At 70.8% G+C, this 14,840-nt stretch overlaps 3 protein-coding genes across 6 annotated transcripts; 2 read left to right on the top strand and 1 right to left on the bottom strand.

The window, feature by feature from the left end:
• Nucleotides 1-1,139: 1,139 nt before the first annotated feature.
• HROB (homologous recombination factor with OB-fold) lies at nt 1,140-4,294 on the top strand. 4 transcript variants are annotated; one of them, XM_066981686.1, is made up of 10 exons: nt 1,140-1,227; nt 1,356-1,397; nt 1,787-2,442; nt 2,556-2,639; nt 2,741-2,880; nt 2,970-3,078; nt 3,195-3,280; nt 3,407-3,514; nt 3,651-3,842; nt 4,037-4,294. In XM_066981686.1, exons 3-10 carry the CDS (start codon nt 2,166-2,168, stop codon nt 4,274-4,276), a joined length of 1,236 nt encoding a protein of 411 aa, XP_066837787.1. In that variant the 5' UTR covers nt 1,140-1,227; nt 1,356-1,397; nt 1,787-2,165; the 3' UTR covers nt 4,277-4,294. The 4 variants fall into 4 exon arrangements, with proteins under 4 accessions (XP_066837787.1, XP_066837786.1, XP_066837789.1 ...); XM_066981685.1 differs by having other exon boundaries at nt 3,998-4,294; XM_066981688.1 differs by lacking the exon at nt 3,195-3,280.
• A 105-nt stretch (nt 4,295-4,399) lies between these two features.
• Nucleotides 4,400-7,284, top strand: ASB16 (ankyrin repeat and SOCS box containing 16). Its single transcript, XM_066981684.1, is given in 11 exon segments — nt 4,400-4,922; nt 5,284-5,376; nt 5,379-5,435; nt 5,438-5,549; nt 6,297-6,460; nt 6,463-6,495; nt 6,498-6,787; nt 6,874-6,901; nt 6,904-6,986; nt 7,081-7,217; nt 7,219-7,284. Coding segments are annotated over 11 exon segments (1,533 nt in total). The 5' UTR covers nt 4,400-4,432; the 3' UTR covers nt 7,265-7,284.
• A 2,175-nt stretch (nt 7,285-9,459) lies between these two features.
• ATXN7L3 (ataxin 7 like 3) lies at nt 9,460-14,494 on the bottom strand. The gene is given in 14 exon segments (XM_066981672.1): nt 9,460-9,625; nt 9,627-9,682; nt 9,684-9,742; nt 9,975-10,108; nt 10,222-10,293; nt 10,434-10,477; nt 11,040-11,108; nt 11,258-11,289; nt 11,579-11,624; nt 11,759-11,781; nt 12,546-12,643; nt 12,738-12,909; nt 14,151-14,283; nt 14,369-14,494. Coding segments are annotated over 14 exon segments (1,026 nt in total). The 5' UTR covers nt 14,420-14,494; the 3' UTR covers nt 9,460-9,588.
• Nucleotides 14,495-14,840: the final 346 nt, after the last annotated feature.

Genomic DNA, 14,840 nt, shown 5'->3' with positions numbered 1-14,840 from the left:
ATGACACACATGTAGTGTGCATGCAATGACATAAATGTGCAACAAGAGTGCAACGATGTGTGACTGTGCAATGGCATGTGAGCGTTCAATGAATGTGCAACGAGTGTGCAATTACATGCAAGTGCGCGATGAGTGTGCAATAACACATGTGTGCAATGACACACGTGTAGTGTGCATGCAATGACATAAATGTGCAATGAGTGCACAATGTGTGTGTGACTACACACGTGTGCACTGTGCATGCTATGACACATGAGTGTGCAATGACGTGAGTGTGTAGTAAGTTTGCAATGACGTGTGTGCGGTGTGCATGCAATGACATATGAGTGTGTGCTGAGTGTGCAATGGCATGTGTGTGCATGGAGTGTGCAATGACATGTATGCATGGAACTACACATGTATAGTGTGCATACAGTGACACAAGTGTGCGGTAACATGAATGCGTGCAATTATACGTGTGTGTAGCGTGCATGCAACGACATGAGTGTGTAATGAGTGTGCAATGACATGGATGTGTGAAGGAGTGTGTAACGATGTGAATATTCAATAACACATGAGTGTGCGATAAGTTTGCAATGGCATGTGAGGGTGCAAGGACACGCATGCAGTAAGTGTGCAATAACGTGAGTGTCCAGTTAGCGTGCAACGACATGGGTGTGCAATGACAGACGTGTGTGCACTGTGTGCAATGACGTGTATGTAGTGAGCATGCAACAACACATGAGCGTGCAACATCTGGGTGTGCAATGACACACGTGTGTGCAGCGAGTGTGCAACGACATGCATGTAGCAAGCGTGCAACAACACAAGACTGCACCATGGATGCGCATCAGCACGAGCGGCCGTGCAACAGGTTGCTGTGCGGTTACACACCTGCGTGCGCCGTGAGTGTGCAACGGCACGCGCGCGCGCCCATCGGGGAGCAGAAAGCTTAACGCGCGGGCGTGCACCGCGGGCGTGCAAAGCCCCGCGCGCGAGCGGCAAGCCGCTGTGCAAAGGAAGCGCGCGCGCAGCGGGTGTGCAACACGGCCCCGTGCCCTTGCACACGCACGCGCGTGCAGGAGGCGGCCCCGCCCCTTTGGGAGGGGATTTCTGCCCTCCGACAGGCGGCGCGCGGGGCCCTTAAGGGCACGGCCCCGCCCCCTCCCCCCCCCCCTCCCGTTTCCCCTCCCGGGGCCGCGGGTTCGAGCCCCGGCCCCGCCGCTTCCGCCTCGCGCCGCTGCCATGGTAACGCCGCCGGGCCGGGGGGGCGGGACATGGGGGGGGGTTCGGGGGTCCCTGGGGAAGGGGGGGGCTCGGTGCCCCCCGAGGCCCCTCAGAGCCCCCCCCCGCCACGGCCTCCCCTTCTCCCGCAGGCCCGGCGCCTCCAGGAGCTGTTCGGGGACCTGGCGGATGAGGTGAGGGGGCGGGGGGGGACGGAGGGGGGGGCACGGGGATATGGGGGGACAGGGACATGGGGGGGACACAGGGACCTGGGGGGGGGGGGGCGGGGACATGGAGGGGGACGCAGGGGCATGGGGGGGGGGGCACAGGGACACGGAGGGGGGCAGGGACGTGGGGGGAGCAGGGACATAGGGGGGCACAGGGACATTGGGGGGGCAGGGACGTGGGGGGGACACAGGGACACGGGGGGGACACGGACCTGGGGGTTGGGCAAAGACATGGGGGGGCTACATGGACCTGGAGGGGAGGCACAGGGACCTGGGGGGGGGACACAGGGACGTGGGGGGGGGGGGGGGGTCCCTGTGCCCCCCCACCGCCGCCCTCCTCTCGCCCCCCCCCCCAGGATTTCCTCTCGGCGGTGCAGGACGCTGAGAATCGCTTTGCGCCCCCCGGCAGCAGCTCAGAGCCGGGGGGGGCAGCCAGGCCGCAGCCCCCCCGCCCCCCCAGCTGGGATGTGGCCCCCAGGACGAGCCGGCCACCGACCGGCTGCTGCTGGCCGCCTGCGCCGAGCTGGAGGGGGCCGAGGCTCCGGGGGGGCGCAGGGGGCCCGCAAGAAGCCGAGGCTGGGCTATGAGACGCCCCCCCAGCCTGGGGGGCTGCAGGGCGGCCGCCCCCCTGCCCCCCCCCCACAGCAGGCCCCGGGCCCAGGCTGGCGCTGAGACCCACGGCGGCCGGCGGCGGCCCCCCCAGGACCCCCGCTCCCGTGGGGCCACCCCCACAACATGGGGCAGCGGGCGCCCCACAGCAGCGGCGCGCGGCCCCCCTGGCGCAGCCCCCCAGGGCCACCACTGCCCCGAGGGAGGGGTCAGTGGGCAAGGAGCCCCCCCCGGGAGCCGCCCCCCCCCAAGGAGCCCCCCGGGGGCTGCCGACGCCGCTGGTCACCAACCACCTGGTGCAGTTGGTGGCGGCCGCCAGCAGGGCCCCCCGGCCCCCCCACGCCTCCCACCCCGGGGGAAAACGCGACGCTTCCCCGGCCCCGCGGGGATCCTGCCCCAGCAGGTGGGTGCCGGGGGGGGGGGGGGGCACGGGGGGGTCCCGGGGGGCTTCATCCCCAGCCCGGCGTGGGGCTGCCCCCCAGGCGTGGGGCGTGAGCGCGGTTTTGCCTCCCCCAGCACGCCGGGAAGCTCCTGGAGCAGGTCCTCGTGGCGGCCCCCACGGCGCCGGCGCACGGGGCGGTGGCGAAGGTGCGGGCGGAGGTAAGGCCCCCCCCCCGTGCCCCCCCCTCCCCGTGAGCCCGGCTCGGGGACGGCGGCACCGGGGCCACGGCGCGGTGACGGCAGCTCCGCTGTGCCCCCAGGAGCTGCCCAGCTCCCCCAGCCCCCCGAGGAGGATTTCGGGAAGGGGCCCTGGCTCACCATGAAGGCGGAGCTGGGGCTGGACGAGAGGGACCCCAGCTGCTTCCTCCGGACCTACAGCGTGGTCATGGTGCTGCGCAAGGTGAGAGGGGCCCCGCGCCCCCCCCCCCCCCCCCCTTGGCCCCGAGGTCCCCCCGGGGACGGCGGCGTGAGCGGGGCCCGTGCCCGCAGGCGGCGCTACGGCAGCTCCCGAAGAACAAGGTGCCCAGCATGGCCGTGATGATCAAGAGCCTGACCAGGACCAACGTCGACGCCGGGGCTGTCTTCAGAGACCCAACCGGTGAGCGTTTTGGGGTCAGGCCTCGTGTCGGCCATGCCTTTTGCCCTCCCCGTGCCGTGAGGACCCCCACGTGTCCCACGGGTGGCTCCCCGTAACGCGGCACCCCGGGGCCGCAGGGGAGATGCAGGGCACGGTGCACCGCCTGCTGCTGGAGGAGAGGCAGGGCCAGCTGAAGCCCGGCGCGGTGCTGCTGCTGAAGCAGGTACGGGGCGCTGGGCACGCCTGCAGCACCCTCGGGGCCGTTCCTGCCACGGGCACCGCTCGCCCCCGGTGTCCCCGTGCCGGCTCCGAGCTCCGGCCCCGACCCCCCGCGGCTCTGTCCTCGCAGGTGGGCGTCTTCTCCCCGTCCCACCGCAACCACTACCTCAACGTCACCCCCGCCAACCTGCTCAGGATCTACCCGCCCGAGCCCGAGGGCAGCCTCTCGCAGCCGGAGGTGAGGCGGCGCGGTGCGCCGGGGCTTCGCGGGGTGCGGGGTGACCGGGCACAAGCTCCGGGAGGCTCGGCAGGATGGATAAATCCTCCCGTGGGATCACCGCGTGTCTGAATCTCTGCTGTGCGGGGTTTCGCAGGTCCCTGCCCCGGCTGGGTCGCTCCAGGAGCATCCTGCACCGATCCCCCGGGACCTCCCTGGCCCTGCGGACTGGGGACCGCCGGGGACGGGCAGCCACGGCCCGCAGCAGCCTCCCGGGGGCTCTGGCTGCAGCCACGGAGCCACGAGCCCGGGCACGGGGAGCACGGGGGAGCTGACGGCTACGACATGGGTGAGGGGGACGTGGGCGAGGGGGACGTGGTGGGGGGAAGGAGCTCGGTGTCCTGCAGGAGAAACCCTCTGGAAGCCCCTTCCCGTGCTGGAGGCGGCCTCATCCTGCCACGTTCCCCAGCACGCGGAGGTGATTCCTCCCCGTACACACGTCAGGACCGACGGTCGCCTTTCGCTCCCCCTCTGCCCCCGCAGATGACCTGGACGGGCTCCTGGGAGAGCTCCCCGAGGATTTCTTCTCGGCGCCGGCCCAAGCCGACTGCTGCTGAGCGCGGCGAAGGCTCCGAGCAAGCAGGCGCTGCTCCGGCTGCCAGCCGCGTTCCCGTTCCTCCGTGCCTTCGTTGTGTTTGTTTTGGGGCTGGGGAGCCCCGGGGAACCCTGCGGGGTCGGGTCCCGGGGGGAACCCCTCTGTGCCCCCCATCCGGTGTTAATTAAAGGGCTGTTGTGCTCCGGCTCGCCCCGCTCGTCCCTCGCGCCGCCGATTCCCTCTGCCCCCAGCACCCCAAACCCTTCCCGGGGGCGTCTGCACTCCCCCTCGGCTCCTTGCAGCCCCCTGCGGGGTTTGGGGCTCCCCCACCCCATCCCCACGCCATGCCCACCAACAGGTTAAGCTCCCTGGCAGCCCCCAGCCAACGTGACCGTGTTTACCGCGGGGCGGTTATTTATAGGGCAGCCCGCTGCTCCCCGGGGCACGAGGGCCCGGCCGCGGCCCTATTTATAACCCCGACCCCAGCGCAGGAGGCAGCTCGCGGCCCCCCGGCCTCCCCCAGCCCCATGGCCCAGGAAACCTTCGCCTTCTCCTCCTCGGCCCTGCGCTCGCTGCGGCTGCAGCGGGAGCTGCTGGAGCAGGAGGAGCGCCGGCGAGCCCTGGCCCGGGAATCGGCCACGCGGCGCCTGCTGCCCGCCGCCACCCGGCCCCCCTCGCGCCCCCGGCGGCCCCAGTACTGCCGGGACCCCGCCGTCCACAACGCCCTCTACACCGGGGACCTGGAGCGCGTCAAGAGCATCTTCAAGGACGAGGCCACCGCCAACATGGTGCTGGAGACGGTCAGCGAGGAGCTGGTGTGGTCGCCCGAGCAGGGTACGGGGCTGGGGGGGGGGGGGCTGGGAGATAACGGGGGGCAGAGAGGGGCTGGGGGGACAGAGGGGGGCTGGGGGGGTCCTCTCCTTGCTTATAGGGTTGGGGGGGGGGGACACAACGAGTAATGATTTTGGAAAGGGAGGGGCAGAACGCTGGGGTCCGGCCCTAGGGTTTGGGGAAGGATTTTGGGGAGGATTTGGGGGAGGTTTGGGGGAGGATTTAGGGTTTGTTTGCTTCCCCTAAAGCTGGCGGGGGATGTTGGGGCTGTGACGGTGGGAGGGGGAGTCCCCGTCTCCACATCTCACCAGCCGGGGCTGGGGGCTGCCCCCTCCCTTGGGCCCCCCCCTGCTCCCCGCCGCAGGGCTGTGGGTGCTGAGCCCCCGCAAGAAGCAGACGTCGGCACTGCGCATCGCGGCCGCCCGGGGCTACGAGGACTGCGCCCGGCACCTGCTGCTGCGGGGGCGGAGGTGGACGCGGTGGTGGGGGGCCGGGGCCCCCTGCACGACGCCGCGGCCGCCCCCGCCCCGCCTGCGCCCGCCTCCTGCTCGACTTCGGCGCCGACCCCAACCTGCTGAGCGCCGAGGGCACGGCCCCGCTGCACCTCTGCACCGCGCCCGACAGCCTGCCGTACGGCCTTCTGCATGCCCCGCCCCCTCATTTGCATACATTTGCATGGCACGCCCCCTTGCGACGCCACGCCCACTCCATCTGCGTGAGAGGCCTCGCTCCTGCCCAGCTGGCCCTGGGCCGGGTGCCCGCCATGCCAGGCTCCGCCCACCCAATTTGCACTCAAGCCCCGCCCACTCGATCTACATGCAAAACGCCACCCATTCATCTCCATCCCAGAGCCCCGCCCACCTAATCTGCATGCCAGGCCACGCCCACACACCCTGCCACGCCCCAGCCCCTGCCCCCTGCCTCATCTGCATGCCAAGCCCCGCCCACCCCAAGCCCCGCCCACCCCGCCCTCACCTGCCAAGCCCCACCCCCTCCCCAAGCCACGCCCACATGCAGTTTCATTTGCATACTAGGCTCCACCCCCAGCCTCCATTCATAACTTCCCTGCGATACGCCCTGCGCCAACCCACGCCCCAAAGCCACACCACGCCCACTCCAAACCACGCCCCCTACAAGCCCCGCCCCCAAGCCACACCCACTCCAAGCCACGCCCTCAACCAGAAGCCACGCCCCCATACAGGAGGCCACGCCCACGACCTAAAGCCACGCCCCCATGCCCCCAGGCTGCCCCATCCCCATCCCTGTGCCCCGGGGAGGCTCCAGAGGTTCCGGGGGTGCAGAGCAGGGGCCGTGGGGACCCTGGGGGGGCCACCAGACCCCTGCCCCCCCCACCACACCCCCGCCGTGCCCCCCCAGGTGCGCGGAGCTGCTGCTGGCCCACGGGGCGCGGGTGAACCTGGGGACGCGCGAGCGGCAGCTGACGGCGCTGCACGTGGCGGCGAGCCGGGGGCTGGCGGCGCACGTGGCGCTGTACCTGCGGCACGGCGCCGACCCGGGCAGGCGCAGCCGCCAGGGCGAGACCCCCTGAACGCCGCCTGCGCCGCCGCCGAGCGGCCCCCGAGGCCCCCGCTTACCTCCAGGTGGCCGAGAGGCTGCTGGACGCTGGCGCCGACCCGCGGGCCGCCGGCCGCAAGGGCCACACGCCGCTGCACAACGCCTGCGCCAACGGGCAGCACGGGCTGGCCCGGCTGCTGCTGCGGCACGGCGCCGACGCCACCGTCCCCAACGGCGCCGGCGACACCCCCATGGACTGCGCCCTGCGCGCCGTCCCCGAGTACCCGCAGCAGCGCCCCGAGCGCACCATCGCCCTGCTGCTGCAGCACGGCGCCGGCCCCGTGCACCCCAAGGTGGGTGGTGGTGGTGGCGGGGATGGGGTGGTGGGGGGGATGCCACGCGGTGTCCCCCGAGGCTGGCACGCCGCCGTGTGCTGCAGATGCTGCGGTTCTGCTGCGGGCACCCCCGGCGCTGGAGCTGGTGCTCAACGCCTCCGAGCGCGTGCCACCCGCCGACGCCTGGGTGGGCGCCGTGCCGCCGGAGCTCTGGGAGGTGAGGGGGCACCACGGTGGGGGGGGACACACACACACACAGGGGTGGCCTCGTGCCCACCGCAGCCTCGTGTCCTTGTGTGTCCCCCCCCCAGGAGCACCGGGACTTCTACGCCTCGGCCGTGCGGGCGGCGGGGCAGCCGCGGCGCCTGCAGCACCTGGCTCGCTGCGCCCTGCGCCGGCACCTGGGCGCCCGCTGCCCCGCGGCGCTGCCCCTGCTCGCGCTGCCGCCCCCTGCGCCGCTACCTGCAGCTGCCCCTCGAGGGGGCCATCTCCTGAGGGGGGGGGGCTGGGTAGGTTATATGGGGGGGTGTCCCCCCCCCGGTGTGTCCCCGTGGAATAAAGGGGTGGTAGAGGTGGATGTTGGGGGTCGGTTTCCCTGGGGGCACGGATGGGGGTAGTGAGGGGGGGGCAGGGGGTGGTAGGGGCTGGGGGAGGGGGGGCAGGGGCTGGGGGAGGGGGTGACAGGGTTCCGGGGGGGGTGACTGGGGCCTTGGGGGGGGTGACTGGGTCCTGGGGGTGACAAAAAGGGCCTGGGAAGGGTGACAAGGTCCTGGGAGGGGTGACGGGGTCTGGGGGGGGGCACAGGACAGGACAAGAAGGTCCTGGGGGGAGGTGACAGGGGGTGGCAGGGTCCTGGGGGGGGGGACTGGGTTGTGGGGGGAGGGGCAACGTCCTGGGAGGGGGTGACTGGGTCCTGGGGGGGGGTTACAAGTTACTGGGGGGAGTGACAGGACCATGGGGGGGGGGATAGGGTCCTGGGGGGGGTGACAGGGCCCTTGGGGGGTGCAACGAGAAGGTCGTGGGGGGGTGACAGGGCCTGGGGGGGGGCAGGGTCCTGGGGGGGACAGGGCACAGCCAGCGGCAGGGGCCGGCAGTGCCCGCGGGGGGCGCCACCCGCCGCCCCGCCCCTCCCCCTCCACTCCCTCAGGCCCCGCCCCTTCCCCAGGCCCCGCCCCTCCCGGCAGGGCGGCCCCACGCACAGCCCCGCCCCCTCCCCTTACGTCATCAGCGCGCGGCGGCGCCCACCCCCTCCCCCCCCCCGGTGGGCGTGGCGGCGGCACCGCTCCCCCTCCCCTCCGAAAAGGGGCGGGGCCGTGACGCCGCGCGGTGACGCAGACGCCGCCGTGCGCGCGCGCGCGCCGGGACCACGTGCGGGGAGGGTGATCAGAGAAGGGGGGGGGGGGGCGGCTCCCAAATCCAGGCGCGGGTTTTTATTATTTACAAGGGGGGGGGGGGGGCAGCCCCGACCCCCCCGCGGGACACGCGGACCTCACGACGACGCGGTTGCAAAAAAAACCAAAAAAATTTAAAATTAAAATTAAAAAATAAAAAGTCTCGGGCAGCCCCCCGCAGCGCGGGAGGGGGGTAGGGGGCGTGGGATGGGGGGGGGGGGGGCGTGGGATTGGGGGGGGCCCCCCACGCCATGCTTGTGGCCCACCGTGGACCCCAAGGCGCTGCCCCCTCGCCTGCAGGCAGCTTGCGGGGGGCTGGGGGGAAATAGAGGCCGGGGGGTGTGGGCTGACCCCACGCCGTAGCCCCCCCCACACGCGGGAGCCCCCCCGGGTTTTGGGGGCGCTGGCCCTGTCCCGCAGCACGCGAAGGCCAGCTCCGCGCGCGGGGAGGCAGCAAAATGTGCCCGGGGGGGGGGGGGAAATGTGGCTGCACCCCCCGGGCCAAAGCCCCTTAACAGCACAGAGCAGCGGGGGGCTCCTGGGGTTGTTCCCCCCGGCCCCACAACAGCTTTTAGCAGCAGCTTTAGAACAGATCCAGACTGGAGAGCACCATGGGGGCAAGGCCTCGGGGGGGGATTAAAGGGGGGGGCAGGTCCCGCTGGGGGGGGGCAGGCACAGCTGGGGATGGAGCAAAGTGCTCCAGGGGTCTGCAAAAAGTACGGGGGGTGGGGGCTGGATGGGACTGGGGGGTTGGTCCCTCCCCTGGGGGGCAAACAACAGGCAGAGGAAAAGCCCCCACCAAGGCCCCCCCCCCCCAGGCTATACGGGGGGGCAGGACTGCGCCCCCCAGCTTGCCCTGGGTAGCCCTGGCTTTTAGGGTCCCCCCTCCCCAAAAAGAGGCCAGCTGTAGGAGCAGGGGGAGTCCCAGCAGCGCTCCCACCCCGGGGGGTCGCACTCCTGGCTGCCCCCCCAAATAAAAAGGAATTTCCCTCCAGGTGCAGCAAGCAGAGCGCACCCCCTGCCCCCCCGGCTGCCCAGAAGCCCGGGGCATTGCAGGGGGCGCAGGGGGAATCTGTGCCCCTACCCCCTGCCCGGGGGGGGCCAAGACCCCCACGCCGCTGGGCATGGGGTGCTCCGGAGGAGGGGGCATGGGGGGGGGGGGGGGGCTGCCCCAGGATGATTTAGGGTGCAAAGGAGGGGGGGTCCTTATGGGACACCCCCGGTACAAAAACGACGTCACAGAATAAATAGAGGCACCGGGGGGGGGGGGGGGGGGGGACCGGATTTGGGGGGGGGGAAGGGGGGGCGTTAGGGGGGGGCTCCCAAATCCAGCCCCCTCCCCTTGCAGCAGCCTCAAGTCCTGCGTGCCCCCCCCGGTACCCCGTGTCCATCTGTCCATCCGTCCGTCTGTCCGTCCGCCCCCCGCGCTCAGTTGATGTCGTCGTAGATGCTGGGGGGTGCGGGGGGGGGGCTTGGGCTTCTTCTTCTTGCTGGAGCCCAGCCCGGGGGGCACCGCCGCCGCTCACCAGCCCCAGGTGGGGCTTCTTCTTCTTGGTCTTGCGCGACTCGGAGTTGTTGGTACCTGGGGGGGCACACCAGCATGGGGGGGGGTCCCCCGAAATAAAGGGGGGTCCCCCAAAATAAAAGGGGGGTCCCCAAAATAAAAGGGGGGTCCCCAGAGCAAAGCAACAGCCAACGGAAGCCCACCCTAAAGCTTGGGGATGGGTCCTGCGCTGTTGTGCCCCCATAGGGGGGTTGTGTGCCCCCAGGGGGTCTGTGTGCCCCCCCCCCCAAAAAAAAGCCCCCCCACTCACTGGCTTTGGAGGAGGCAGAGTCAGAGGGGGAGATGTCGGAGGCGCCGTCCCACTGCAGGCGGCTCATGAGCGCCTGGCTCTCGGCCACGTCGAAGCCGTCGGCCTCCGCGCCGCCCTCAGCCTCGGGCAGGGAGCTGGGCGGGGAACGGCACCGTGTCCCGGGGGGGGGGGGGACACACGAACCGGCCCCCCCCTTCCACGTCCCGGCCCCCCCCGGGCCTCCCCCCCCCAACCCATCCCCACTTACGCCGAGGGGCCGAGCAGGTAGACGCGGACGGCCCGCCGCTGCTCATCCGTGTGCTGGGGGCACCGCAGGGACCTGCCGAGGGACAGGGGGCTGCGGGGGGCTGACGGGACCCCAGGAACCCCCATAACCCCCCCCCCCAAACTGCAGGCATCCCAGGGACCCCCCCCACCCCCAGGGACCCGCCGAGCAGGGGGGGACCCCACGGCGCTCACCTGGTGCACATCTTCTTGGTGTGCTCGGAGATGACCCCGCATTGCTGGGGGAGAGGGAGCTGATGAGGCGGTCCCCGAGGACCCCAAAAGCTGCCCCATATCCCCCCCAGGGACCCCAAAAGCTGCCCTGTCCCCCCTCAGAGGCCTCGGAGCTGCCCCATCCCCCCCAGGGACCCCAAACCTTCCCCGTCCCCCTCCCCAGAGACCCCAAAAGCTGCCCCGTGCCCCCCCAGGACCCCCCACCCACAACCACCCCGTCCCCTGGGACACCCCCAGCTGGGCTGGGGAGGGACACCCATCCCCATCCCCATTCATAGCACTGACACCCCCCTGGACACCAGAGCCCCCCGGGACACCAGAGCCCCCCGGGACACCAGAGCCCCCCCAGGACACCAGAGCCCCCCCAGGGACACCAGAGCCCACCCCCAGGACACCAGAGAGCCCCCCGGGACACCAGAGAGCCCCCCGGGACACCAGAGAGCCCCCCGGGACACCAGAGCCCCCCAGGGACACCAGAGCCCACCCCCCGGGACATCAGAGAGCCCCCCGGGACACCAGAGCCCCCCCAGGACATCAGAGACCCCCCGGGACACCAGAGCCCCCCACCGTGGTGAGCAGCGTCCGCAGCTCCTCGGGGCCCAGCGTCTCGTAGTTGATGCCCGCCGAGTTGCTGTACTGAGGGGGGGGGGGGCACAGGGAGCGGGGTCAGGGCTGCGGGGGGGGCACGAACCCCCCACCCACCCCGGGGGGGGCACACAGCCCCCCAGGGGGGACACGAGCCACCGGGGGGGTCACAGCCCCTTCTGGGGGGGGGGCAGCCGCACCTTGAAGGGGTCGGGGTTCCCGCTGAGCTCTCCTGGAAAATAAGGGGGGGGGAATAAGGCGGGTGCCCCCCCCACCTGTAGCCCCCCCGGGATAGCCCCGCCCCCCGGTTTAAAAGCCCCGCCCCCACCATGCCCCACCCCCCCTTTGCTCCGCCCCCTGTGCACACCCCAACACCCCGCACCCCCACGAGGCTCCGCCCCTAATCCAGCAAAGCCCTGCCCCCTTTGAGGCCACACCCACACTTAAGCCCCGCCCCCTCCGATAAGCCCCGCCCCCCTCCGATAAGCCCCGCCCCCCTCCGATAAGCCCCGCCCCCTCACCGTTCTTGTGCTTGAGGGACTTGGACCTGCGGGGCGAGTTGGGGTTCTGCGGGGACAGCAGCGCGTTGGGGGCAGCCCCGCGGCCCCCCGCAGCCCCCAGGGGGGCGAGGGGGGCTGGGGGCACCCGGAGCACCCCGCTGCCCTCCCCCGGCCCCCGGAGCCCCCCCCCCGTCCCCTCACCTTGTCGGATTTCCTCTTCTTTGCTGTGGGGAGGAGAAGGGGCAGGCTCGGGTTATGGGGTGGGTTTGGCCCCGAAGCCCGCTGCCGGCCCCCAGGGGATGCTCCTGTCCCCAGGGTGGGGGGGGGCACCTGGGACACCCCCAAATCCGGCCACGTTCCCCCAGCAGACACTCGGGGGGGGGGAATGGGGGCAGAGGGGGAGCTCGGGCACCTGGGACACCCCCAAACCCAGCCACGTGTCCCCCCCAGCAGACACCAGGACTTGCCCCCCCCCCCCAGACACCCAGGCGCCAGGAAGTGCCCCCCCGCCCCCCGACACCCAGGAACCAGGACACAAGGGCCCCCCAGGATATATTGTCCCCCCCAAACCCAGCCACATGCCCCCCCAAACACCCAGGCACCAGGATGTGCCCCCCCCCCCCGACACCCAAGGACCAGGACACAAGGGACCCCAGGATGTGTTGCCCCCCCCCCAAAACCCAGCCACATGTCGTGTCCCCCCCCAGGACACCCAGGCACCAGGACGTGTCCCCCAACCAGGACACAAGGGCCACCAGGACGCGTTGTCCCCCCCAAACCCAGCCACATGCCCCCCCCAGACACCCTGGCACCAAGACGTGCCCCCCCAGCAGACACCACGACACGTCCCCCACCTGGACACAGGGGTCCCCAGGATCTGTTATCCCCCCCCCCAAACCCATCCGGGTGCCCCCCAGCGCACACCCAGCCACCAGGACGTGCCCCCCCTGCCCCCAGCCCCCCCGGCCCCCCCCCCGGCCCCCCCCACCTTTCTTCTCGGAGCCGTAGGACCAGTCGTTGTCGTTGATGTCGTCGTTGTCCTCCTGGTCGCTCTCCGACTTGTTCATGTTGTTGCTGCTCGCGATCCTGCCCCGGGGAGGGGGTTGGAGGGGGGGGGGACAGCATCAGAACCCCCCTAAACCCTCCCAAACCCCCCAAATCCCGGCCCCCCCCCCCCCACCTGCGGTTGGCGATGCGGCTGCTGTTGCGGCCCATGCCCAGGCACTTCTCGAGGTGGGGGGCGAAGCGCGAGGCGGCGATGCTGCGGCTGCAGTTGGGGCACACGCACTCCTTGTTCTTCCACTGGTTGTACACCTGCCCGAAGATGTCCACGCCCGGCTGGTCCACGATCTCTGCGGGGCAGCGACGTCACGCGGGGCACCCCGCGCCCCCAAAGCCCCGTCCCCGCGTCCCCTGGTCCCCAAAACCCCGTCCCCGCATCTCTCAGAACCCAAAACCTCATCCTCGTGTCCCTCAGACCCCAAAGCCCCGTCCCCGCGTCCCTCAGACCCCAAAAGCCCCGTCCCCACGTCCCCCGAGCCCCAAAACCCCCAAAGCCCTGTCCTCATGTCCCTCAGACCCCAAAGCCCCGTCCCCGTGTCCCCTGGTTCCCAAAGCCCTGTCCTCATGCCTCCCAGTCCCCAAAGTCCCATCCCCGTGTCCCCCAAAGCCCCAAAACTCGGTCCCTGTGGTGTCCCCTGGTCCCCAAAGCCCTGTCCCCGTGTCCCCCAGGCCCCAAAACCTTGTCCCCTGGTCCCCGAAGCCCCATCCTTGTGTCCCCCAGTCCCCAAAGCCCTGTCCTCATGTCCTCCGGTCCCCAAAGCCCCGTCCTTGTGTCCCCCAAAGCTCTGTCCCTGTGTCCCCAAAAGCCCCATCCCCGTGTCCCCCAGGCCCCAAAGCCCCATACTCGTGTCCCCCAAAGCCCCATCCCCGTGTCCCCCTCGTCCCCAAAGCCCCGTCCTTGTGCCCCCCGGTCCCCAAAGCCCTGTCCCCATGCCCCGTGGTCCCCAAAGCCCCATCCCCATGTCCCCTGGTCCCCAAAGCCCCATCCTCATGCCCCCCAGGCCCCAAACCCCTGTCCTTGTGTCCCTCAAAGCCCTGTCCCCATGCCTCCCAGTCCCCAAAGCACCATCCCCGTGTCCCCCAAAGCCCCATCCCTGTGTCCCCCAGGCCCCAAAACCCGGTCCCTGTGTCCCCTGGTCCCCAAAGCCCCGTCCCCGTGTCCCCCAGGCCCCAAAACCGTGTCCCCCGGTCCCCAAAGCCCCATCCTTGTGCCCCCTGGTCCCCAAAGCCCTGTCCCCGTGTCCCCGAAAGCCCCATCCCCGTGTCCCCCAGTCCCCAAAGCCCCGTCCCCATGTCCCCCAGGACCAAAGCCCCGTCCCCATGTCCCCCAAAGCCCCATCCCTGTGTCCCCCTGGTCCCCAAAGCCCCCAAAGCCCCATCCCCATGTCCCCCAGTCCCCAAAGCCCTGTCCTCGTGTCCCCCAAAGCCCCGTCCCCACGTCCCCCAGTCCCCAAAGCCCCGTCCCCACGTCCCCCAAACCCCCATCCCCACGTCCCCCCGGTCCCCAGCCCCCCCCGGTGTCCCCCCCCACCGAAGTCCTTGGTGCTGTCGGGGTCGGTGTCGTCCAGGAAGAAGTAGCCGCACTTGACGGCGCGGTGCACCTCGAAGCACAGCCCCAGGCACGCGTCCTCCACCAGCTCCGCGTAGATCTCGTGCGCGACGGCCTGGGGGGGGGGGGGGGGGGGACACCGTGAACCCCCCCCAGCCCAAAACGGGGCCTGGGGGGGGGGGGCGCGGGGGGCCGCTCACCTCCAGCTTGCTGTTCTCCAGGCCAGACCCAGACAGATCCTCCATTTTCATTTGCAGCTGCTCGCGGGGAAGTCGCAGCCAACGCGCATAGCAGGGGGGGCCGGGCTGCGGGACGAGGGGGGGGCATCACGCGTGGCCCCCCCCCGATAACCTCCCTTCCCCCCCCCCCCAGATAACCCCCGTCACCCCTTACCCCCCCCACTCCCCCAGGTGGTCCCCAAGGGGGTTTAGCAGGGGGGTAGAGACCTGGAATTAGAGGGGGGGGGGGCTCCGGGGGTGGGGGGGCACCCTAAAATCCTGCCAGACCCCCCCCCCCCATCCCCAAAAACATAATAATAAAAGGGAATGGGGAAAGGGGGGGCCAACCTCACAGACACCCTCGGGGGTTCTGCATCCCTGTTGCCATGGAGGGGGGGTTCTGAGCCCTCCCCCCCCCCATTTCCTTCCGGGGAGGGGATTCCCCCCCCGCGCC

This window comes from Anser cygnoides, chromosome 22 (genome assembly GCF_040182565.1).
Source record: "Anser cygnoides isolate HZ-2024a breed goose chromosome 22, Taihu_goose_T2T_genome, whole genome shotgun sequence".
Classification (NCBI taxonomy): domain Eukaryota; kingdom Metazoa; phylum Chordata; class Aves; order Anseriformes; family Anatidae; genus Anser; species Anser cygnoides.
This window is presented reverse-complemented; position numbering and strand designations above follow the sequence as displayed.